The sequence below is a fragment of the Scyliorhinus canicula genome, chromosome 1 (assembly GCF_902713615.1).
Source record: "Scyliorhinus canicula chromosome 1, sScyCan1.1, whole genome shotgun sequence".
In the NCBI taxonomy this organism is placed as follows: Eukaryota; Metazoa; Chordata; class Chondrichthyes; order Carcharhiniformes; family Scyliorhinidae; genus Scyliorhinus; species Scyliorhinus canicula.
In genome coordinates, this window is record NC_052146.1 from 104,251,883 (window position 1) to 104,276,594 (window position 24,712).

General features: G+C 51.8%; 1 protein-coding gene across 3 annotated transcripts in view; it reads right to left on the reverse strand.

Annotated features, from left to right (window-relative positions):
* The window catches only part of luzp1 (leucine zipper protein 1), a 208,673-nt gene that overhangs the window by 33,912 nt on the left and 150,049 nt on the right, over positions 1–24,712 (reverse strand). For all 3 annotated transcript variants that reach the window (XM_038796814.1, XM_038796820.1, XM_038796804.1), the window contains one exon: positions 2,995–6,250. In XM_038796814.1, coding sequence (XP_038652742.1) covers positions 2,995–5,976 — 2,982 coding nt within the window. In that variant the 5' untranslated portion in view covers positions 5,977–6,250. The remainder of the gene's footprint in view (positions 1–2,994; positions 6,251–24,712) is intronic.

A 24,712-nucleotide genomic window follows, 5' to 3' on the forward strand; every position in this document is an offset into this window, starting at 1 on the left:
GAAACGTTAGCTCTTTTCTCTCCAACAGATGCTGCCAGACTTGCTGAGATTTTCCAGCATTTTCCTTTTCGTTTCAGATTCCAGCAACCGCAGTAATTTGCTTTTAACAACATCATGTCTGCCCAAATAGATGGTGTTGCCATGGGATCGCCTCTCGGCCCAGCTCTGTTGGGTTCCAAGAGAAACGTGCCTTTGATGGAATGACACCCAACCTCCTACTCCTCGTATATTTCTGAAGTGTAGATGATACACTTGCTACATTTGAATCCACAACTGCATGTAAGAATTTCCTTGCACACCCCAATTGGCTCCAACCTGTTCACAAATTCTCTGTTGAAACGGAGCAGTCAAATGAGCTCGTTTTGCTCTATCTGCTAGTTGAGAAAGGTATCTCAAAAATTTGAGCAGCAGGTGAAACTGACTGTTTCACACTGCACTATGCAGTAGCAACACATGTAGTACTCACACTAACTGGATTTTGCCATCAAACCAAAAGACATTCTGCCGTTCACACAAATGAGTAATGTGGTGTATGAATTACAGTGCTGGTGTGATGTATGTATGTAGGCCTTACATTCCAAAGACTGGTGGATCATATCAAACAGCATATTCCAGCCACTATTCACAAAAGGCCAGGCTATACCCAACCAACAAAATTCAAAATGCCTTCCAGCATTTTGTGTGATTGTGCGATTAGATCACAGATTCTAGGCAATGCTGAGTGTAGTAAGAATGACGCTGATAGCCAATGCGAGATTATCAATCATGCTTGCGAGTGGCTCACTTATACATGCTAGAAACCCAGTCTCACGGCGCCGAGGTTCCAGGTTCGATCCCGGTTCTGGGTCACTGCCTGTGTGGAGTTTGCTCATTCTCCCTGTGTTTGTGTGGGTTTTGCCCCCACAACCCAAAGATGTGCAGGGTAGGTGGATTGGCCACGCTAAATTGCCCCTTAATTGGAAAAAATGAATTGGGTACTGTAAATTTTTTCTAAAAAAAAACACATGCTAGAAGCCACATATATTCATACCCAGCCCTGTCCTTTGCAGACAGAAGGAATACACACACACATTGAGCCGTTTTCAACTAAACAAAATAGATGACAGCTAATCCCCAGGTTCATTCCCCAAGGCAATGGCTTAAACAAGTAGAGTTAACATGTTAATAGTCAGTTAACATAGCAACACCGTTACCAATCAGAGTGCACTTGCCAACCAATCAACACTCTCTGCTCATGTAGAGTAAATTGTTGTTTCCTTTACAATTCGGGAATCTGCAAATTGTCCTGAATAGTACAAGATAAAAAGCTTTAACAGTTTTATCTTTTTTCAGCAAGACTCAAATTCTGAACTATCGAAAGGTCATTGTTCCTCAGACAAGTGGACACTGTATATTGGAGTCTCCAGGGGTCTGTGTTAGGATCATTGCCTTTCCTGATATACATTAATGACCTAGGCTTGGGTGCGTGGGGCAGAATTTCAAAACTTGTGGTTCACACAAAACTTGAAAATTACTGTGGACTGTGAGGAGATAAGTGGTAGACTTCAAGAGGACATAGACAGGCTAGTGGAATGGGTGGACAAGTGAAATTTAATGCTGAGGAATGTGAAGAGATTCATGGGTAGGAAAAAAAAGAAGAGACTGAATATGGGTAGAATTTTAAAGAGGATGCAGGAGTAGGGAGAGGGGAGGCAGTGGTGTAATAATATTGTCATTGGACTAGTAATTCAGAGACCCAGGGTGATGGTCTGGGAACCCGGGTTCGAATTCCATCATGGCAGATGGTGAAATTTAAATTCAATAAAAATCTGGAATTAAAAGTCTAATGATGACCATGAAACGATTGTTGATTGTTGTAAAAACCCATCTGGTTTGCTATTGCTATTGGGAAGCAAATCTGTCGTCCTTACCTGGTCTGACCTACATGTGACTGCAGGTTCACAATAGTGTGGTTGACTCTTTACTGCGCTCTAAAATGGCCTAGCAAGCCACTCAGTTCAAGGGCAATTAGGGATGGGCAATAAATGCTGGCCCAGCCAGTGACACCCACATCCAATAAATAGAAAAAAATTATTGAAGGTCGCAAGATACACTGAGGAAGTGGGTAATAAAGTACACATTTTGTAAGCTGTATAAATAGGGGCATTTCTCGCGAAAGCGAGAAAGATATGATAAACCTTCATAACTGGTTCTTCTCAACTGTGTCCAGTTCTGGGCACCACACTTTAGAACAGATGCAAAGATGTTGGAGAGAAAAGATTCCCGGGAATGGTTCCAGGGATGAGGAATTTCAGTTGTGTGGGTGGATTGGAGAGGTTGGGACCGTTCTCTTTGGAGAAGGGAAGGTTGAGAGGAGATTAGATGTTCAAATAGATATTACATATTCAAAATCATGAGGGATCTGAAGAGTCAGTAGGGAGAAAATGTTCCCATGGAGGATTGAGAATGAAGGGAAACCAGTTTAATCTAGAATGCACTGCCTATGAAGGGAACTAAGAGATTTAATCCAGGTTTCAAAAGACAACAGAAGAGAAAATATTTGCAGGGCTATGAGGGGAAAGGTGGGGAGAGTGGGACAAGGCTCTATAGGGCAATTTTGGGCTAATGTAATCATTTCTTGATTTTTATGATCCTCTACTTTAATTCCAGTGTCTCAGGCTATCCCTATATCCTGATTCACTTTGTATCCAAAAAATCAATTGACCTCTATCTTGAATAAACTCAACAGGTGAGCATCTACAGTTCTTCAGGTTTGGATTCCCAATGATTTACAATCCTTGGAGTGAAGAAATTTCAAGTCAGTCTTAAATGGCTGACCCCTTCTGAAACTGTGACCCTGCCTTCTAGATTTCCCAGCCAGGGGAATATTTTCTCAACATCTACACTAGTCAGGCCCCTTAAAAATGTTATACATTGCAATTAAGTCACCTCTCACTCTTCCAAATTCACTCAAATACAATTCCTTGGCATGGCTCTGTTGTAAATGGGACTTACCAATGAACAGGTGTTATTCCAGTCTGCTACTTTAGATGCCACCGTGGTGTTTGGCTTCTTTCGTATGATACTTTCTGTTGTACTGCTGTAGCTCCGATGTGGAGCTGTTTCTGATGTGAGGCTGCTTTTAGACTCCACCAAGTCCAAAGAGTTTGAAAAGTTATTCAGCTTCTTTGTATACCCATCAGTTAAGAATCCTCTAGCACTGCAGTTCCGCTCACCCGCCTCATTTGAGACAGTTGGACGGTTTGCTTTCCTTACAGTTACTCTAGAAAAATCCATGCCAAGATCGTTCTCATATTTAGTGGATTCCGACTGGGCTACAGTACGACTGCTTCTCCAAGATGCCCTCTCCGGTGGGTCCATCGAGAGGTTTTTTGGCTCTGTTTCGGCTTGGTTAGCTGTGCGATACCTCCTCCTCGCTGTGTAGGAATTTACACTGTTGTCATCATCCATATACTCAGGAGATTTTATTGTAATACTGCTGCTAACTGACACCTCAGACACTGACTCAGTCTCATCTTCATCGGAGCTATCTGACTCCGATGGCTTCATTGTAATATCACTTCTACGGATTGATATTTCATAAGGAATACTAATATTGCTCCTTTGTAAAGGCGTTTCACTTGAACTAATGGTAATATTGCTAGTGGAAGTATGTTTTTCCTTTGGTATTGCCGTGTTACTGACCCTCTGAAAAGGCAAATCTGATGGAAGTATTGTGATGCTACTGGTCACTTTATTTGGCACAGTTTTTGGTGATAGCCTGTGATCTCCAGCACTTGGCTCTATTCCAGTTGTCATCACTTCCTTCTTATCTATAGCGATGATAGCAGGCTTAATAATTGCTTTGGATCTCAGCCCCTCTCTCGGGCTACAAACTCTCTTCAACTCTGGGCCTGGATTTTGATTCACAGTCACATCCTCCGAAGCAATGACTTCAGTGTTTTTATATTTGAGTGGCTCTCTATCTGTGTTACATTTCACCTCAATGTTCTCCATACCCATGTCCTGGGACCGTGATGAATGCAAGTACCTTGACCTGCGTGGTCTTGGTGTCACGGATGTAACTTCTGTCGCAGTGTCTGACTCTTCACGTGTTGGCAATTTCACCGCAGTCTTTGCCGCAGTGGATTCACCGCTGGTACTAAGTGGTACTTCAGCCTCAACCAGACAGGCATTCTTGGGCTCACTGTTGGATGTTGGAGAGGTTGTATGGCTCCAATAAGAGGGAACTGTTCCATTCACCAGGCTAACAGTAGAACCTGTGGACAATGAGTCTTCACCAGAATCATTAAACTCATCTTTAGCCGTCATGTTCTCATTTTGAGAATTTTGTAAATTGCTGAGAGTCTTTCTCCGTCTTTCAGGAAGTGCTGATGATTGCTCCAAGTCACTATAGTCTCTCGATGCTTTCTCTGGTTTACTCTTTGATCCATTTTCACTCTGTTTACTCTGGGTGTTCCAGGGTCTCTTTACATTGGTCTCATTGGCCGCTGGAGGATAGCGACTCAGCACTGATGGTGGCTCCCTGGGCTTCTTAAGCTTCTCAGGGTGCAGGTCCTGATCTTTCTGCACAGAGCCATAGCTGTTTGCAGAAGATTTATCTTCAGATTTCTTTTCACTGCAAGCTGTTGTTCTTGGGTTTGAAGAGGGTCGTTGGAATCTTCTACTTGCACTGGGACTGAGAGGACGCCTGTAACCTTTCCCCACATTGTCGTCCTCTAGCAACAAGTCCCTGTTTCTCATTTTCTCCCTCTGTGATCGTGGTTGATATGAAACCTCATGAGTCTTCTCTTTCAGGACCTGCGTCTCTGCTGCAACACTTCTGTATTTTGTTTTGTCCTGTCGAGACCTTATGCGAATCTCCTGGTGTGCAGACTCGCCATTTTCTAAGGCTTTGTTCCTTGCCATTTGCAATTTCATCTCCTCGATCTGATCAACGAGCATTTTGGTCTTGCTCTGCTCACTCAGAAACTTCTCTTGTAACTCGTTGTGTTTCGCTTCGGTTTTCTTCAGGTCCTCCTCCACCATCTCGAGCAGCTTCAGACGTTTCTTCAACTTTTCTATTTCTTGAGTGAGATCTTTAATTTTATTGTCCTCCTGCCCTTCTTGGCCTCCTTTGTTACTGAGTCCAACATTGTGTGTTATATTTAGAGAGTCTAAGCCTTTCTTTGCCAGGTTGCCTTTCGGAGACAAGCCAGTTGTCAGGTTTTCCTCAATTCTGAGATCACCCCGGTCCCCTGAATAATGATATGTTTTCTCATTAACATTTGTCCTGAGATTTGAGGTGTTCCGACTTTGATCTGTATTCATCTTGTTGTTTTGTTCCAATTTCTTTGTAAGGTCCTGGATAACTTGTTCATTTTGCTTCAATGTTTCACTCATGGTCTTCCTTTCCTCTGCTAAAATGACAGTTATGGACTTTAATTTTTCTAGCTCTTCGATGATGTTTCTTTCTGATCTATCAAGCCGACTTTCTGTTGATTCCAGTTCCTTCACTCTGGCTCGAAGGGCCTCCAGCTCTGTAATCAGCTTCCTGGTGAGGTTCTTCTCTTCGTTCAAGCTGAGACACAGTTGAGTGCAGTCCGATTTACTCTTGCTAAATACCTCTTCCAATTTCTCCAGCTCCGCCATTCGGTCCTGCAGTTTCTCGATCTCGACCTTGAGGTCTTTGCTCAGCTTCACCTCGGCCTCCAATTTTTCTTTCAAGTTCCTGCACATATCCTCAGCCTTCCTCACCTCCTCGTCCTTCCCCTCAATGGTGAGTACCCTCTTGCGCAGGATATCCACCTCACTGAGCAGGCTGGAGTTGCTGCCTTCAGCTTGGATGACCTTATCCTGCAGGTCCATTAACTCATCCTCGGTTCGATGCAGATTCCTGGTGGCCTCTTCCAGCTCATCCACACGGCGCCCCAAGCTGGTCAGCTTCAGGCGCAGCTGCCGGTTTGAAGTCTCTTTGAGGCTCATTGTGTCGGTCATCACCGCTCCTCAGGAGGTCCTGCTGAAGGCAAAGATCGAGGAGCGGGGGTTGGAGGGATGGGGATGGAGGAGGGGGATGATGGAGGAGGAAAGTATTTCTCTTTCTTCTAAGTAGTTTTTCCTCACTCTTTTGGGCATTTATGCACTGTCTCGTCCTGTGGCTGGATCTTATTTCTTCTGACCCAAAATATCCCCCAGCGCAATTTCAGTTCTGTGAAAATCTCTTCTTCCTCTGCCTCTGAAATGCTCTTTTGAGATTCAAAAGCATCTTAACCTGTTAAGAAAAAAAAAAAGACACTTGAGAAATCTTGCCGAGGCAGTCGCAGCAATTTTAATTAACAAGTGTTCACTTTAATTATCTCAGTCAGGTTGTAGAATTGTGTTCACAAACCCTCGAGAATAGACCCTCGTGAATAGACAGTTACTGGGAACGTCCTCCGTTATTGCTCTGATCGGCTGCTCAAATCCAGCAGAAGTTCTGGGTATATCCCTAAATGGGATATCCGCCCGTTACAAAGTCATACCAGCCGATTCTGAGGAAATTCCCAGTGAGGGTGTCCCTTTTGATCTCCTTTTAAAAAGATGAGACTGTGAGAAAACTTTAGTGCCCTACCTCCTCGCCTGGCTCTTGGTGGGGTGGAGTAGCAGTGAAAGAAGAACAAAGTTACATTTATATAGCAATGCTCACAACCTTAGGATGAATCAACATTCTGAAAATGGCATCTCTGACAATGTAGAACTCCGTCACTACTGCACTAGAGTGTCAACCTAGATTTTCTGTGCTCAGGTCTCACGGGTTGAACCCATAACCTTCTGACTCAGAGGCGAGAGTACTCACAACTGGGCCATGGCTGACACTGGTATCGCCCCCTGGTACATGCCAATTGGGAGCAGGAGTAGGCCACTCGGCTCTTTGAGTCTGCTCCACCATTTATCATAGCTGATCTGATTGTAACTTCAATCCCGCATTCCTGTCTATCCCAATAACCTTTCACCCCCTTGTTATTCAACAATCTGTTCAGCTCCGCTTTAAAAATATTCTTCCAATATTCTTTAAAAAATGCTTCCACTGCCTTTTGAGGAAGAGAGTTTCAGAGACTCAACCCTCTGAGAGAAATAAATTCTCCTCATCTCCATTTTAAATGAGTGACCTTTTAGTTTTAAACAGTGACCCTTAGTTCGGGTTCTCTGGTATTAAATGCCCCAATTCCTGTGTGACCTAGGCTCTGCGTTTCACAGCATGCCTCAACTCATCCTCTTCTAATGTTTTTTTTTAAAATAATTTTTATTGAAGAAATTTTTCAAAATACAAACATTTTAACCCCCCCTACATTTACATTATAACAAAACAAAGTCAAACCCCCCTACTTAACAAAAAAAGAGACAAGTCCCCCCCCCCCCCCCCCACTCGCGCGGCCCCCCCACCCCCCCCCCCCCCCCCCCCGCTGGCGAACCGACAGTCAGACCAACTTATCATTTCTAGCAGCGTCCTCGGGCAGGCCTTGCCCGTGCCACCACCGCTACCGTACTTCCTTCGTCTTTGTCCCCCCGCCCCCCCCCCCCCCCCCCCCCCCCCCTCCCTCCTGCCCTCCCCTCCCCTCCCGGGTTGCTGCTGTCACGGCCTCAGTTTCTATCTCTGATCCAAGAGGTCTAGGAAGGGTTGCCATCGCCTGAAAAACCCCTGCACCGACCCTCTCAGGGCGAATTTGATCCTTTCCAATTGGATGAAGTTTGCCATGTCGTTTAACCAGGTGTTAACACTCGGAGGCCTTTCGTCCCTCCACTGAATCAAGATCCTCCTCCGAGCCACCAAGGACGCAAAGGCTAATATTCCAGCCTCCCTCGCCTCCTGTACCCCCGGTTCCACCCCAACCCCGAAGATCGCAAGTCCCCATCCTGGCTTGACCCTGGACCCCACCACTCTCGACACCGTCCCTGCCACCCCCTTCCAGAACTCCTCCAGTGCCGGACATGCCCAAAACATATGTGCATGATTCGCAGGGCTTCCCGAACATCTAATACACCTGTCTTCACCCCCGAAAAACCGACTCATCCTTGTCCCCGTCATGTGGGCTCTATGCAGTACCTTAAATTGAATGAGACTTAGTCTCGCACATGACGACGACGAGTTGACCCTCTCCAGGGCGTCTGCCCATGTCCCGTCCTCTATCTGTTCCCCCAGCTCTAACTCCCACTTATCTTTCAGCTCCACTACTGGTACCTCCTCCACCTCCTGCATAATCTTATAGATGTCCGAGATCTTCCCCTCCCCGACCCAGACCCCTGATAGCACCCTATCACTCACCCCCCTGTCGGGGAGCGCGGGGAACCCCTCTACCTGTCGTCTGGCAAATGCCTTCACTTGGAGGTACCTGAACGTGTTCCCCGGGGGAGCCCAAATTTCTCCTCCAGCTCTCCCAGGCTCGCAAACCTCCCCTCTATAAACAAGTCCCTCAGTTGTCTAATACCCGCCCTCTGCCAGCTCTGGAATCCCCCTCCTGTGTTTCCCGGCGCAAATCTGTGGTTCCCTCTTAGTGGTGCCCCTATCAGACCTCCCACTTCCCCCCTGTGTCGCCTCCACTGCCCCCAGATCTTGAGGGTGGCCGCCACCACCGGGCTCGTGGTATACCTCGTGGGAGGGAGCGGCCATGGTGCCGTTACCAGTGCCCCTAAGCTTATGTTGCCGCAGGACGCCCTCTCCATGCGCTTCCAGGCTGCCCCCTCCCCTTCCATCATCCACTTTCGTACCATCGATGTATTTGCCGCCCAGTAATATCCTGAAAGGTTGGGTAACGCCAGCCCTCCACTATTCCTACTCCGCTCCAAAAAGACCCTTCTAACTCTCGGGGTGCCATGTGCCCACACATACCCCATGATACTACTCGTTACCTTCTTGAAAAAGGCCCTGGGGAGGAAGATGGGCAGACACTGGAACAAAAACAAGAACCTCGGGAGGACCGTCATTTTAACTGACTGCACCCTCCCTGCCAGCGACAGCGGCACCATGTCCCACCTCTTAAACTCCTCCTCCATCTGTTCCACCAGTCTGGAAAAGTTCAACTTGTGGAGGGTCCCCCAGTTCTTTGCCACCTGCACCCCCAAATACCTAAAACTTTTAACTGCTCTTTTGAAGGGGAGCCTCCCAATTCCCTCCCCTTGGTCTCCCGGGTGTATTACAAAGACCTCACTTTTCCCCAGATTTAATTTATACCCCGAAAAGTCCCCGAACTCCGCTAGTATCCCCATTACCTCCGGCATTCCCCCCTCCGGGTCTGCCACATACAACAACAAATCATCCGCATAGAGCGAGACCCGATGTTCCTCCCCTCCCCTTGTCAGTCCTCTCCACCCCCCTGAACCCCTCAGTGCCATCGCCAACGGCTCAATCGCTAATGCAAAGAGTAAGGGGGATAGGGGACATCTCTGCCTAGTACCTCGATGGAGCCCAAAATATTCTGACCTCCTCCCGTTTGTTACCACACTTGCCATCGGAGCTGAATAGAGCAGTTTTACCCACTTGATAAATCCCTCCCCAAACCCAAACCTTTCCAACGTCTCCCACAAGTATTCCCACTCCACCCTGTCAAATGCCTTCTCCGCGTCCAACGCTACCACTATCTCCACCTCCCCTTCCACTGCTGGCATCATAATCACATTTAACAATCTCCGGACATTTGTGTTAAGTTGGCGTCCCTTCACGAACCCCGTCTGGTCTTCATGGACTACCCCTGGCACACAGTCCTCTATCCTGGTTGCCAGGACCTTTGCTAACAGCTTGGCGTCAACATTCAGGAGGGAGATGGGCCTGTAGGACCCGCACTGGACCGGGTCCTTGTCCCGCTTCAAAATCAAGGAGATCAGGGCCTGCGACATTGTTGGGGGCAGAACCCCCCCCTCGCGCGCCTCATTAAAGGCTCGCACCAGCACTGGACCCACCAAGTCCACAAATTTCCTGTAAAACTCCACCGGGAACCCATCCGGCCCCGGCGCCTTCCCCGCCTGCATCTGGCCTATCCCTTTAATTAGCTCCTGCAGCTCTATCGGCGCCCCCAACCCTTCTACCAGCTCCTCCTGTACCTTTGGGAACCCCAATTTGTCGAGAAAGTTCTTCATTCCCCCTCTCCTCTTCGGCGGTTCAGACCTATACAATTCCCTATAGAAGTCCCTAAAGACCCTATTCACCTCTTGCCCCTTCTGCACTACGTCCCCACCCCTCTCTCTCACTCCCCCAATCTCTCTGGCTGCATCTCGCTTACGAAGCTGGTGTGCCAGCATCCTGCTCGCCTTTTCCCCGTACTCATACGCCGCACCCTGCGCCCTTCTCCACTGCATTTCCGCCTTCCTAGTGGTCAGTAGGTCGAACCTGGCCTGCAAGCTACGCCGCTCCCTTAATAGCCCCTCCTCTGGTGCCGCCGCATATTTCCTATCTACTTCTAGGAACTCCCCCACCAGCCTCTCCCTTTCCTGCCTCTCCTTCCTCTCTCTGTGTGCCCTTATGGAGATCAGCTCTCCTCTAATCACTGCTTTCAAGGCCTCCCAGACCGTCCCCACCTGCACCTCACCTGTGTCATTCGTACCCAGATAGTTCTCAATGCCCGTTCTCACCCTTCTGCACACCTCTTCGTCCGCCATCAGCCCTACATCCAGGCGCCACAACGGGCGTTGATCCCGCGCCTCCCCCATATCCACGTCCACCCAATGTGGTGCATGGTCCGATATCGCAATGGCCGAGTACTCCGTGTCCTGCACTCTCGGTATCAGCCCCCTGTTCAATACGAAAAAATCGATCCTAGAGTACACTCTGTGGACGTGGGAGAAAAAAGAATACTCCCTCGCCCTAGGCCTACCAAATCTCCATGGGTCTACCCCTCCCATCTGCTCCATGAACCCCCTTAACACCTCTGCCGCTGCCGGCCTCCTATTCGTCCTGGAACTCGATCTATCCAGCCCAGGGTCTAACACCGTATTAAAGTCCCCTCCCATGATCAGGCCCCCTGCCTCCAGTCCCGGGATGAGGCCCAGCAGGCGCCTCATAAAACCCGCGTCGTCCCAGTTCGGGGCATACACATTTACCAGTACCACATTCTCTCCCTGCAACCTACCCCTCACCATCACATACCTGCCCTCCTTGTCTGCCACCACCTCTGCCGCCACAAACGACACCCTCTTTCCCACCAAAATCGCCACCCCCCGGTTCTTGATATCCAAGCCTGAGTGGAACACCTGTCCCACCCACCCCCTTCTCAGGCGGACCTGATCTGCTACCCTCAAATGAGTCTCCTGCAGCATTGCTACATCAGCCTTCAGTCCCTTCAGGTGTGAGAAGACCCTTGATCTTTTGACCGGCCCATTCAGCCCCCTTACGTTCCACGTAATCAATCGGATCGCAGAGCGACCCGTCCCTACTCCCTGTCGATTAGCCATGTCTTGTCCCTTGCTCGCCCCGGGTCATCCCTCCTTTTCTGACCCGCTTCCCATAGCGATGGCCCCCCCCCCCACCCCCCCGGCTCTCCCCTTCTCGTCCCTGGTCTTTCCAGCAGCAACCCGGTGTCCCCCCCAGCCCCCCCCCCCTCCCCCCCCCCTGGCTAGGACCCCTCCTAGCCGCGATGTACCCAACATCGTGCTCCCGAGAGTCAGCTGGTCTCCGCTGACCCGGCTGCTCCTGCCACATTCCGACTCCTCCCGGTTCACCCCATCTGCGCCCGTGAAAGATCCCCTTAAAACCCCAGAGAAAGACCCGCATAATCAACCCGCTCCCCCCCGTCCCGTCTCCCCAACTTAACGATATAAATACCCAATGGCAACTAAATACATAAATACTTAACTACATACTTAAATAACAAAATAATTAACTAGCTATCAACTAACAGTGTGCCCAACCATCACCCTCCATCAAACAGTATAAATAACCGCAGATAACCATAACCCGAAAAGAAAAAAAGAACAAAAAACCCCCCCAAGCACCCAAAGGAAAAGGGTAAAAGGGGTAAATAACTAAGGGAAATTGGAAACGGGAAGAAACACCCCATAAGAAGCCAACGACCCACAATAGAGATTTCAACAGTACAAATATACAGAAACACCCAACAACTCGAAACCTTCAAGATATTCAGAAAAGTCAACCGTTCGAGAAAAAACACCCCAAACAATCCACGAAACTGTTACCCAGTTCCGACCTGGCCTGAAAAAGAAAAGGGCCACTTGCTCAATCAAGAGTCCCCAGGCGGCTACGACCGCCGGTGCTCCCAGGTTTTAGTTCGTGTCCAACTTTTCCTCTTGTACAAAGGTCCAGGCCTCCTCTGGGGACTCGAAATAATGATGTTGGTCCTTGTAGGTGACCCACAAGCGCGCCGGCTGCAGCATTCCAAATTTGATCTTTTTCGCGTGTAGCACCGCCTTTGTCCGGTTGTACCGGGCCCGCCGCTTTGCCACCTCCGCACTCCAGTCCTGGTACACCCTTACCGTCGAGTTCTGCCACTTGCTGCTTTTCTCCCTTTTTGCCCACCTCAGGACTTTCTCTCGATCACTCAGCCGCTGGAACCGCACCAGCACCGCCCTCGGGGGCTCGTTTGCCCTAGGCCTCCTGGCCATGACCCGGTATGCCTCTTCCAATTCCAGGGGCGCCGGACCGGCCCCTTCCCCCATCAGGGAGCTCAACATCTCCGCCACATATCCCGGGAGATCCGACCCCTCCAGGCCTTCTTCCAGGCCCAGGATCCTCAAATTTTTCCTCCTCATCCGAGTGTCCAGCTCCTCGAAGCGGCTCTGCCACTTCATGTGGAGTGCCTCGTGCACCTCCACCTTTGCCCCGATGACGGTGGCCTCCCTCGCGGTCATCTCCTGCTGCAGCTCTTTAATCGACGCCTCTTGGATCGCCTGGGCTCCCACCAACCTGGTGGCCGTCGCGTTCATGGACTCTAAGAGCTCCACTTTCATCTCCGTGAAAAAACGGAGGAGAGCGGCCTGCTGCTCCTCCGCCCATTTCTTCCACTCCTCCGATGCGCCGCCGGCCGCCATTTTGATTTTCTTCCCCTGCTTTTTTTGGGGAGCTGCTGCCGTTTTTCTTGCCGCTCCACTCCGGGTACCGACCATAAAATCGGTCTAGTTCTCCTCAGGGGACCTTCCCCCACCGGGATTCGTCTTTTCAGCACCGTTGGGGCCCTCCAATTGGCCCAAAAACACCTTTGTCGCAGGAGCTTCCAAATGTGCGGCTTAGCTAGTCATAGCCGCAACCGGAAGTTCCTCCTCTTCTAATGTTAATAAACATACACAATAATATGGATTAGAGGACAGGATGGTGGCGCAGTGGTTAGCACTGCTGCCTCACAGCACCGAGGACCCGGGCTCAATCCCAGCCTCAGGTCACTGTCTGTGTGGAGTTTGCACATTCTCCTCGTGTCTGCGTGGGTTTTGTCCGGGTGCTCTGGTTTCATCCCACAGTCTAAAGATGTGTAGGTTAGGTGGATTGGTCATGCTAAATTACCACTTGGTGTCCAAAGGTGTGTTGGTTACGTGGAATGGCCAGGATCAATGCATGGGTTTATGGGGATGGGGCAGAGGAGTAATCCTGGCCTGTTTTTCCTCCTTGTGGCTTCGGGGTACTGTGGACAATTGAAAGGGTTCGCCGACTCAAATGTCCAATTCTTTTCCACAGCTTAATTTCACAGTCGGTTGTACATTAGAGTTCCTTTCCCTCCACTCCCAACATTTTACCTCAACCCAGTTTCACAACAGGATTTTTATTTCCCTATTCTCTGAGCCAGCCATCCTGTAGCTCCGCATGCAGAAGGTGCGACAGCTTGTTCTCAATTACAGGCAGTTTGTTCCACACAGGGGACTGGGTAGAAACGTCTTTCACTTAACAATCTTTCAGTGTGCTGAGGCGAGATTATCATTCCATTAGTCTGGCCTAATCACCTGATGGCAAAAGGTTTTGTGTACTAGTCCACTGCAGCACTCCATCGAGCGTCTTGGGATGCTGCAGAGAAAATAACACCGTATTTGACACCTACGTTGATTTTGGTACCGGGTAATATATTATGCACGTAAATTGCAACAAAAAAATCCCTCCAAACCATTAATAACCAATGTGACAAGACGACCCATTTGTAATAGAATTGGGCCATTTATAAAGTTTTCTAAGTTAGTAAGTATTTTTATGCAGTTGCTGACTTCCTTTGACTGATTAAATCCAACACAGATGAATGAAGTAAAACAGACTAATCAAAGTCAGAGAACATTTTCTTTCAGGTGCTGTTGATGTTGGCAGGAATTCTCCGGCTGGAGGTAGAAACTTCTGGTCCGCTGGCAGTGCACCCCTTTCCCGGGCGTTTCCCGGCGGCGTGGGGTGGCATCAATGGCCATTGACAATGGCGGGAGCAGAGAATCCTGCTGGTGATGAACGGCACGCCTCCTCCCGCCGCTGTGAAACATGTGGCTGGGAGGACGGAGAATCCTGCCCATCCAGAAAAACTCTTCCCAGTTTAAAAAAAAACTGATGACTTGTAGGATAAGGCCATTTGGATCATTGTAGCTTATTCCTTAATACCTGCTAGTGTGGACCTCCTAGGCTGAATGGATTGTTTCTCCCCTGCCAACACTGCAGACTCCTAAATTCCATTGTACAGAACAGCCACATGCTGCACTGTCGAGGATTCTATAGTATTGATAGCAGTAACAGACCAGTCGCTCAGCTGGCTCATGTCAGTGTCCATGTTCCAGACAGGTCACTTCCCCATCCCTCTTCAACTCACCCCATCAGCATTCACAGAATTGCTATGGTGGAGGAAGAGGCCATTTGGTCCATCGTGTCTGCACTGGCTCTCCAATTGAGCACTATAACTTAGTGCCATTCCCTGCCTTTATCATATATCCCAGCACATTGTTTCTATTCAAATAATTGACAACAATCTGCTCCTCCCCTGCCACCCATTCACTCACTCTTTCCTGTGGCATCCACTGAATTATAATCAGCAAGGGGAACTTAATTTTTTGAAATAATTTCCCAGTTTAAGGTGCAGAATCTGATTATTCCTGCTCCAGCTGCTGCTCTAACTGGCAATGACTATGACAAATTGGCTCCCAAAATGTTAGCACATTTTTAGATATCCTACATAAAGTTTTAATGCCCTGAGATTTATTTCGTTGGTATCTCATTGATCACTTGGTGTTCAGTGACACTGATTTTCTCTCTGACGAGCTGCTGATTCTAATGGTAACGAGTAGCAGCTCTAGGCAGCTGGTGTTTTATGACTCTGCAGGCAGTGGTACTTCGTTAATCAGTTTTCTTGTGTAAACCGTCACCTTGCTTATACAGAGCTATCTCCTCGGAGGTGAGGTGAGAGTGACTGCCCTTGACACCAAGGCAGCATTTGCCAGAGATTGTCATCAAGGTACCCTGACAATACTAGAGTCAATGGGAATCAGGGGGAAAACTCTCCACTGGTTGGAATTCTACCTGGTACAATGCATCACAATTGTGGCTGTTGGAGGTCAATCATCTCAGCTCCAGGACATCACTGCCAGAGTTCCTGAGGGAACTGTGCTAGGCCCAACCATCTTCAGCTGCTTCATCACTGACCTTCCCTCCATCATAAGGTGTGATGTGGAGATGCCGGCGTTGGACTGGGGTGAGCACAGTAAGAAGTCTTACAACACCAGGTTAAAGTCCAACAGGTTTGTTTCAAACACACCTGAAACAAACCTGTTGGACTTTAACCTGGTGTTGTAAGACTTCTTACTGTGCCATCATAAGGTTGGAAGTGGGGATGTTTACTGATGACTGCACAATGTTCAGCACCATTTGTGGCTCCTCAGATACCTGAAGCAATTCATGCCCATCTGCAGCAAGATCTGGACAACATTTAGGCAGACTGATTTGTGGCAAGTAACATTGGTGCCACAAAGGATCCAGGCAATGACCATCTACAACAAGAGAGAATCAAGCCATCACCCCCTTAACATTCAACGGCATTACCATCATTGAATCCCCCAATATCAACATCGTGGGCGTTATCATTGACTGGGTGGTCCAAGGCAGGCCTGAGATGGGCCACTGGGTCTCATTATGGGTGAGTGGTCAAGCCTCGCACAATTGTAAACATTTTAAAGATGAATTTTGGGCCTTTTGGAAGGCAGTTTTTGAAGAAACCACAGCAGAGGCGCCCGGTCTGGCTTCCCCAGTTAACAGAGCAGATCTGAAAATTAGGCAATAGGCCACTACTAACATATCCAAGTGACCTAGGGCCTGGCTTTGAGAGGCTGCTAGCCTCCAAAATTATCAAACCCAATTTGTTGGTCACTAAAATTGACAGCAGAGTGGGTACTGTGAACTGTTATAAAATCAAACAAGTAAGCGTAAGCGGTTGTTTGCATTTTCCATCTCTTATTTTTAAATAAATTTAGAGTACCCAATTCATTTTTTCCAATTAAGGGGCAATTTAGATTATTCAATCCGCCTACTTTGCACATCTCTGGATTGTATGGGCGAAACCCACACAAACACGGGGAGAATGCGCATACTCCACACGGACAGTGACCCATGGCCAGGATCGAACCTGGGACATTGGCGCCGTGACACTGCAATGCTACGACTGCACCACCGTACTGCCCCTGCATTTTCCATCTCTTAATGTCCTCTGAGGTGGTGGTGAGCTGCCTTCTGAATGTGCTGCAGTCCACATGGCGTAGGTACACCCATAGTGGGCGCGATTTAACGGAAATGTAATAAATTCCCGTTTCGAGTGCGTTTAGCCAGGTGTTTTGCAGCTCTGCCAGCGCTAAGAACGGCCCCGCTATTAAATGGGATTCTGCTTCATATCTGGAGCTCGGCGAGGAACGCCCCTCCGAAGCTGCACTTAATCCCATTTCCGTTCGACAGTGCAGGAAGAGATGGGGCGCCATTTTAAAATGTGACAATCTCCGGACACCCCAACACACCATAGGGGGGCTATCGAGCCCTCACCTCATAACGGCAGGGCATTCCCGCGCCTGATCCCCATCACGGGCATGATGCCACTTGGGCACCTTGGCACTGGCCGCATGGCACCCTGGCAGTGCCTCTGCCACCTGGGCACCCTGGAATCCCAGCTGCTATTTTTGATGCTTCCCTGTGCCAACATTTTTAACTCTTACAAAGACAGCTCTGGCAATTCAACAACAACTCTGGGTGATAATCGGACACCCACATGCGCCCGAAGCCTGTTACAGCACAGAGTGCCCGATAATCGGACACCCACACTGCGCCCGAAGCCTGTTACAGCACAGAGTGCCCGATAATCGGATACCCACACTGCGCCCGAAGCCTGTTACAGCACAGCGTGGGCGATAATCGGACACCCACACTGCGCCCGAAGCCTGTTACAGCACAGAGTGCCCGATAATCGGATACCCACACTGCGCCCGAAGCCTGTTACAGCACAGAGTGCCCGATAATCGGATACCCACACTGCGCCCGAAGCCTGTTACAGCACAGCGTGGGCGATAATTGGATACCCACACTGCGCCCGAAGCCTGTTACAGCACAGAGTGCCCGATAATCGGATACCCACACTGCGCCCGAAGCTTGTTACAGCACAGAGTGCCCGATAATCGGACACCCACACTGCGCCCGAAGCCTGTTACAGCACAGAGTGCCCGATAATCGGATACCCACACTGCGCCCGAAGCCTGTTACAGCACAGAGTGCCCGATAATCGGACACCCACACTGCGCCCGAAGCCTGTTACAGCACAGCGTGGGCGTTAATCGGATACCCACACTGCGCCCGAAGCTTGTTACAGCACAGCGTGCCTGATAATCGGATACCCACACTGCGCCCGAAGCCTGTTACAGCACAGAGTGCCCGATAATCGGACACCCACACTGTGCCCGAAGCCTGTTACAGCACAGCGTGGGCGATAATCGGACACCCACACTGCGCCCGAAGCTTGTTACAGCACAGAGTGCCCGATAATCGGACACCCACACTGTGCCCGAAGCCTGTTACAGCACAGCGTGGGCGATAATCGGACACCCACACTGCGCCCGAAGCCTGTTACAGCACAGAGTGCCCGATAATCGGACACCCACACTGCGCCCGAAGCCTGTTACAGCACAGAGTGCCCGATAATCGGATACCCACACTGCGCCCGAAGCTTGTTACAGCACAGAGTGCCCGATAATCGGACACCCACACTGCGCCCGAAGCCTGTTACAGCACAGAGTGCCCGATAATCGGATACCCACACTGCGCCCGAAGCCTGTTACAGCACAGAGTGCCCGATAATCGGATACCCACACTGCGCCCGAAGCTTGTTACAGCACAGCGTGGGCGTTAATCGGATACCCACACTGCGCCCGAAGCCTGTTACAGCACAGCGTGGGCGTTAATCGGATACCCACACTGCGCCCGAAGCCTGTTACAGCACAGCGTGGGCGTTAATCGGATACCCACACTGCGCCCGAAGCCTGTTACAGCACAGAGTGCCCGATAATCGGACACCCACACTGCGCCCGAAGCTTGTTACAGCACAGAGTGCCTGATAATCGGACACCCACACTGCGCCCGAAGCCTGTTACAGCACAGCGTGGGCGATAATCGGACACCCACACTGTGCCCGAAGCCTGTTACAGCACAGAGTGCCCGATAATCGGACACCCACACTGCGCCCGAAGCCTGTTACAGCACAGAGTGCCCGATAATCGGACACCCACACTGCGCCCGAAGCTTGTTACAGCACAGCGTGGGCGATAATCGGACACCCACACTGCGGCCGAAGCCTGTTACAGCACAGAGTGCCTGATAATCGGATACCCACACTGCGGCCGAAGGCTGTTACAGCACAGAGTGCCCGATAATCGGACACCCACACTGCGCCCGAAGCTTGTTACAGCACAGAGTGCCCGATAATCGGACACCCACACTGCGCCCGAAGCCTGTTACAGCACAGAGTGCCCGATAATCGGACACCCACACTGCGCCCGAAGCCTGTTACAGCACAGCGTGGGCGATAATCGGACACCCACACTGCGCACGAAGCTTGTTACAGCACAGAGTGGGCGATAATCGGACACCCACACTGCGCACGAAGCTTGTTACAGCACAGCGTGGGCGATAATCGGACACCCACACTGCGCCCGAAGCCTGTTACAGCACAGCGTGGGCGTTAATCGGACACCCACACTGCGCCCGAAGCTTGTTACAGCACAGCGTGCCTGATAATCGGACACCCACACTGCGCACGAAGCTTGTTACAGCACAGAGTGCCCGATAATCGGACACCCACACTGCGCCCGAAGCCTGTTACAGCACAGCGTGCCCGATAATCGGATACCCACACTGCGCCCGAAGCCTGTTACAGCACAGAGTGCCCGATAATCGGACACCCACACTGCGGCCGAAGCTTGTTACAGCACAGAGTGCCCGATAATCGGACACCCACACTGCGCCCGAAGCCTGTTACAGCACAGAGTGCCCGATAATCGGACACCCACACTGCGCCCGAAGCCTGTTACAGCACAGCGTGGGCGATAATCGGACACCCACACTGTGCCCGAAGCCTGTTACAGCACAGAGTGCCCGATAATCGGACACCCACACTGTGCCCGAAGCCTGTTACAGCACAGAGTGCCCGATAATCGGACACCCACACTGCGCCCGAAGCCTGTTACAGCACAGAGTGCCCGATAATCGGACACCCACACTGCGCCCGAAGCCTGTTACAGCACAGAGTGCCCGATAATCGGATACCCACACTGCGCCCGAAGCTTGTTACAGCACAGAGTGCCCGATAATCGGATACCCACACTGCGCCCGAAGCCTGTTACAGCACAGCGTGGGCGTTAATCGGACACCCACACTGCGCCCGAAGCCTGTTACAGCACAGAGTGCCCGATAATCGGATACCCACACTGTGCCCGAAGCCTGTTACAGCACAGAGTGCCCGATAATCGGATACCCACACTGCGCCCGAAGCCTGTTACAGCACAGAGTGCCCGATAATCGGACACCCACACTGCGCCCGAAGCCTGTTACAGCACAGCGTGCCCGATAATCGGACACCCACACTGCGCCCGAAGCCTGTTACAGCACAGCGTGGGCGTTAATCGGATACCCACACTGCGGCCGAAGCCTGTTACAGCACAGAGTGCCCGATAATCGGATACCCACACTGCGCACGAAGCTTGTTACAGCACAGAGTGCCCGATAATCGGATACCCACACTGCGCCCGAAGCCTGTTACAGCACAGAGTGCCCGATAATCGGACACCCACACTGCGCCCGAAGCCTGTTACAGCACAGAGTGCCCGATAATCGGACACCCACACTGCGCCCGAAGCCTGTTACAGCACAGCGTGCCTGATAATCGGATACCCACACTGCGCCCGAAGCCTGTTACAGCACAGCGTGCCCGATAATCGGACACCCACACTGCGCCCGAAGCTTGTTACAGCACAGAGTGCCCGATAATCGGACACCCACACTGCGCACGAAGCCTGTTACAGCACAGAGTGCCCGATAATCGGACATCCACACTGCGCACGAAGCTTGTTACAGCACAGAGTGCCCGATAATCGGACAGCCACACTGTGCCCGAAGCCTGTTACAGCACAGAGTGCCCGATAATCGGACACCCACACTGCGGCCGAAGCCTGTTACAGCACAGAGTGCCCGATAATCGGACACCCACACTGCGCCCGAAGCTTGTTACAGCACAGAGTGCCCGATAATCGGATACCCACACTGCGCCCGAAGCCTGTTACAGCACAGCGTGGCCGATAATCGGATACCCACACTGCGCCCGAAGCCTGTTACAGCACAGCGTGGGCGTTAATCGGACACCCACACTGTGCCCGAAGCCTGTTACAGCACAGCGTGCCCGATAATCGGACACCCACACTGCGCCCGAAGCCTGTTACAGCACAGAGTGCCCGATAATCGGACACCCACACTGCGCCCGAAGCCTGTTACAGCACAGAGTGCCCGATAATCGGACACCCACACTGTGCCCGAAGCCTGTTACAGCACAGAGTGCCCGATAATCGGACACCCACACTGCGCCCGAAGCCTGTTACAGCACAGCGTGGGCGATAATCGGACACCCACACTGCGCCCGAAGCCTGTTACAGCACAGAGTGCCCGATAATCGGATACCCACACTGCGCCCGAAGCCTGTTACAGCACAGAGTGCCCGATAATCGGACACCCACACTGCGCCCGAAGCCTGTTACAGCACAGAGTGCCCGATAATCGGATACCCACACTGCGCCCGAAGCCTGTTACAGCACAGAGTGCCCGATAATCGGACACCCACACTGCGCCCGAAGCCTGTTACAGCACAGCGTGCCCGATAATCGGATACCCACACTGTGCCCGAAGCCTGTTACAGCACAGAGTGCCCGATAATCGGACACCAACACCGTTTCCCTGAAGACTGTTACAGCACAGCGTGGGCGATAATCGGATACCCACACTGCGCCCGAAGCCTGTTACAGCACAGCGTGGGCGTTAATCGGACACCCACACTGCGCCCGAAGCCTGTTACAGCACAGCGTGGGCGATAATCGGATACCCACACTGCGCCTGAAGCCTGTTACAGCACAGAGTGCCCGATAATCGGACACCCACACTGCGCCCGAAGCCTGTTACAGCACAGCGTGGGCGTTAATCGGATACCCACACTGTGCCCGAAGCCTGTTACAGCACAGAGTGCCCGATAATCGGATACCCACACTGCGCCCGAAGCCTGTTACAGCACAGAGTGCCCGATAATCGGACACCCACACTGCGCCCGAAGCCTGTTACAGCACAGCGTGCCCGATAATCGGATACCCACACTGCGCCCGAAGCCTGTTACAGCACAGCGTGCCCGATAATCGGATACCCACACTGCGCCCGAAGCCTGTTACAGCACAGAGTGCCCGATAATCGGACACCCACACTGCGCCCGAAGCCTGTTACAGCACAGAGTGCCCGATAATCGGACACCCACACTGCGCCCGAAGCCTGTTACAGCACAGAGTGCCCGATAATCGGACACCCACACTGCGCCCGAAGCCTGTTACAGCACAGAGTGCCCGATAATCGGACACCCACACTGCGCCCGAAGCCTGTTACAGCACAGAGTGCCCGATAATCGGACACCCACACTGCGCCCGAAGCCTGTTACAGCACAGAGTGCCCGATAATCGGACACCCACACTGCGCCCGAAGCCTGTTACAGCACAGAGTGCCCGATAATCGGACACCCACACTGCGCCCGAAGCCTGTTACAGCACAGAGTGCCCGATAATCGGACACCCACACTGTGCCCGAAGCTTGTTACAGCACAGAGTGCCCGATAATCGGACACCCACACTGCGCCCGAAGCCTGTTACAGCACAGCGTGGGCGATAATCGGATACCCACACTGCGCCCGAAGCCTGTTACAGCACAGAGTGCCCGATAATCGGACACCCACACTGCGCCCGAAGCCTGTTACAGCACAGAGTGCCCGATAATCGGACACCCACACTGCGCCCGAAGCTTGTTACAGCACAGAGTGCCCGATAATCGGACATCCACACTGCGCACGAAGCTTGTTACAGCACAGAGTGCCCGATAATCGGACACCCACACTGCGCCCGAAGCCTGTTACAGCACAGCGTGGGCGATAATCGGACACCCACACTGCGCCCGAAGCTTGTTACAGCACAGCGTGGGCGATAATCGGACACCCACACTGCGCCCGAAGCTTGTTACAGCACAGCGTGGGCGATAATCGGACACCCACACTGCGCCCGAAGCCTGTTACAGCACAGCGTGGGCGATAATCGGATACCCACACTGCGCCCGAAGCCTGTTACAGCACAGAGTGCCCGATAATCGGATACCCACACTGCGCCCGAAGCTTGTTACAGCACAGAGTGCCCGATAATCGGATACCCACACTGCGCCCGAAGCCTGTTACAGCACAGAGTGCCCGATAATCGGACACCCACACTGCGCCCGAAGCCTGTTACAGCACAGAGTGCCCGATAATCGGATACCCACACTGCGCCTGAAGCCTGTTACAGCACAGCGTGGGCGATAATCGGATACCCACACTGCGCCCGAAGCCTGTTACAGCACAGAGTGCCCGATAATCGGATACCCACACTGCGCCCGAAGCCTGTTACAGCACAGAGTGCCCGATAATCGGACACCCACACTGTGCCCGAAGCCTGTTACAGCACAGCGTGGGCGATAATCGGATACCCACACTGTGCCCGAAGCCTGTTACAGCACAGAGTGCCCGATAATCGGATACCCACACTGCGCCCGAAGCCTGTTACAGCACAGCGTGGGCGATAATCGGACACCCACACTGCGCCCAAAGCTTGTTACAGCACAGCGTGGGCGATAATCGGACACCCACACTGCGCCCGAAGCCTGTTACAGCACAGAGTGCCCGATAATCGGATACCCACACTGCGCCCGAAGCCTGTTACAGCACAGCGTGGGCGATAATCGGATACCCACACTGTGCCCGAAGCTTGTTACAGCACAGAGTGCCCGATAATCGGACACCCACACTGTGCCCGAAGCTTGTTACAGCACAGAGTGCCCGATAATCGGACACCCACACTGCGCCCGAAGCCTGTTACAGCACAGAGTGCCCGATAATCGGACACCCACACTGCGCCCGAAGCCTGTTACAGCACAGCGTGCCCGATAATCGGACACCCACACTGCGCCCGAAGCCTGTTACAGCACAGCGTGCCCGATAATCGGACACCCACACTGCGCCCGAAGCCTGTTACAGCACAGAGTGCCCGATAATCGGACACCCACACTGCGCCCGAAGCTTGTTACAGCACAGCGTGCCCGATAATCGGATACCCACACTGCGCCCGAAGCCTGTTACAGCACAGCGTGGGCGTTAATCGGATACCCACACTGCGCCCGAAGCCTGTTACAGCACAGCGTGGGCGATAATCGGACACCCACACTGCGCCCGAAGCCTGTTACAGCACAGCGTGCCTGATAATCGGATACCCACACTGCGCCCGAAGCTTGTTACAGCACAGAGTGCCCGATAATCGGACACCCACACTGCGCCCGAAGCCTGTTACAGCACAGAGTGCCCGATAATCGGACACCCACACTGCGGCCGAAGCCTGTTACAGCACAGAGTGCCCGATAATCGGACACCCACACTGCGCCCGAAGCCTGTTACAGCACAGAGTGCCCGATAATCGGACACCCACACTGCGGCCGAAGCCTGTTACAGCACAGAGTGCCCGATAATCGGACACCCACACTGCGCCCGAAGCCTGTTACAGCACAGCGTGCCCGATAATCGGACACCCACACTGCGCCCGAAGCCTGTTACAGCACAGAGTGCCCGATAATCGGACACCCACACTGCGGCCGAAGCCTGTTACAGCACAGAGTGCCCGATAATCGGACACCCACACTGCGCCCGAAGCCTGTTACAGCACAGAGTGCCCGATAATCGGACACCCACACTGCGCCCGAAGCTTGTTACAGCACAGAGTGCCCGATAATCGGACACCCACACTGCGCCCGAAGCCTGTTACAGCACAGCGTGGGCGATAATCGGATACCCACACTGCGCCCGAAGCCTGTTACAGCACAGAGTGCCCGATAATCGGATACCCACACTGCGCCCGAAGCCTGTTACAGCACAGAGTGCCCGATAATCGGACACCCACACTGCGGCCGAAGCCTGTTACAGCACAGAGTGCCCGATAATCGGACACCCACACTGCGGCC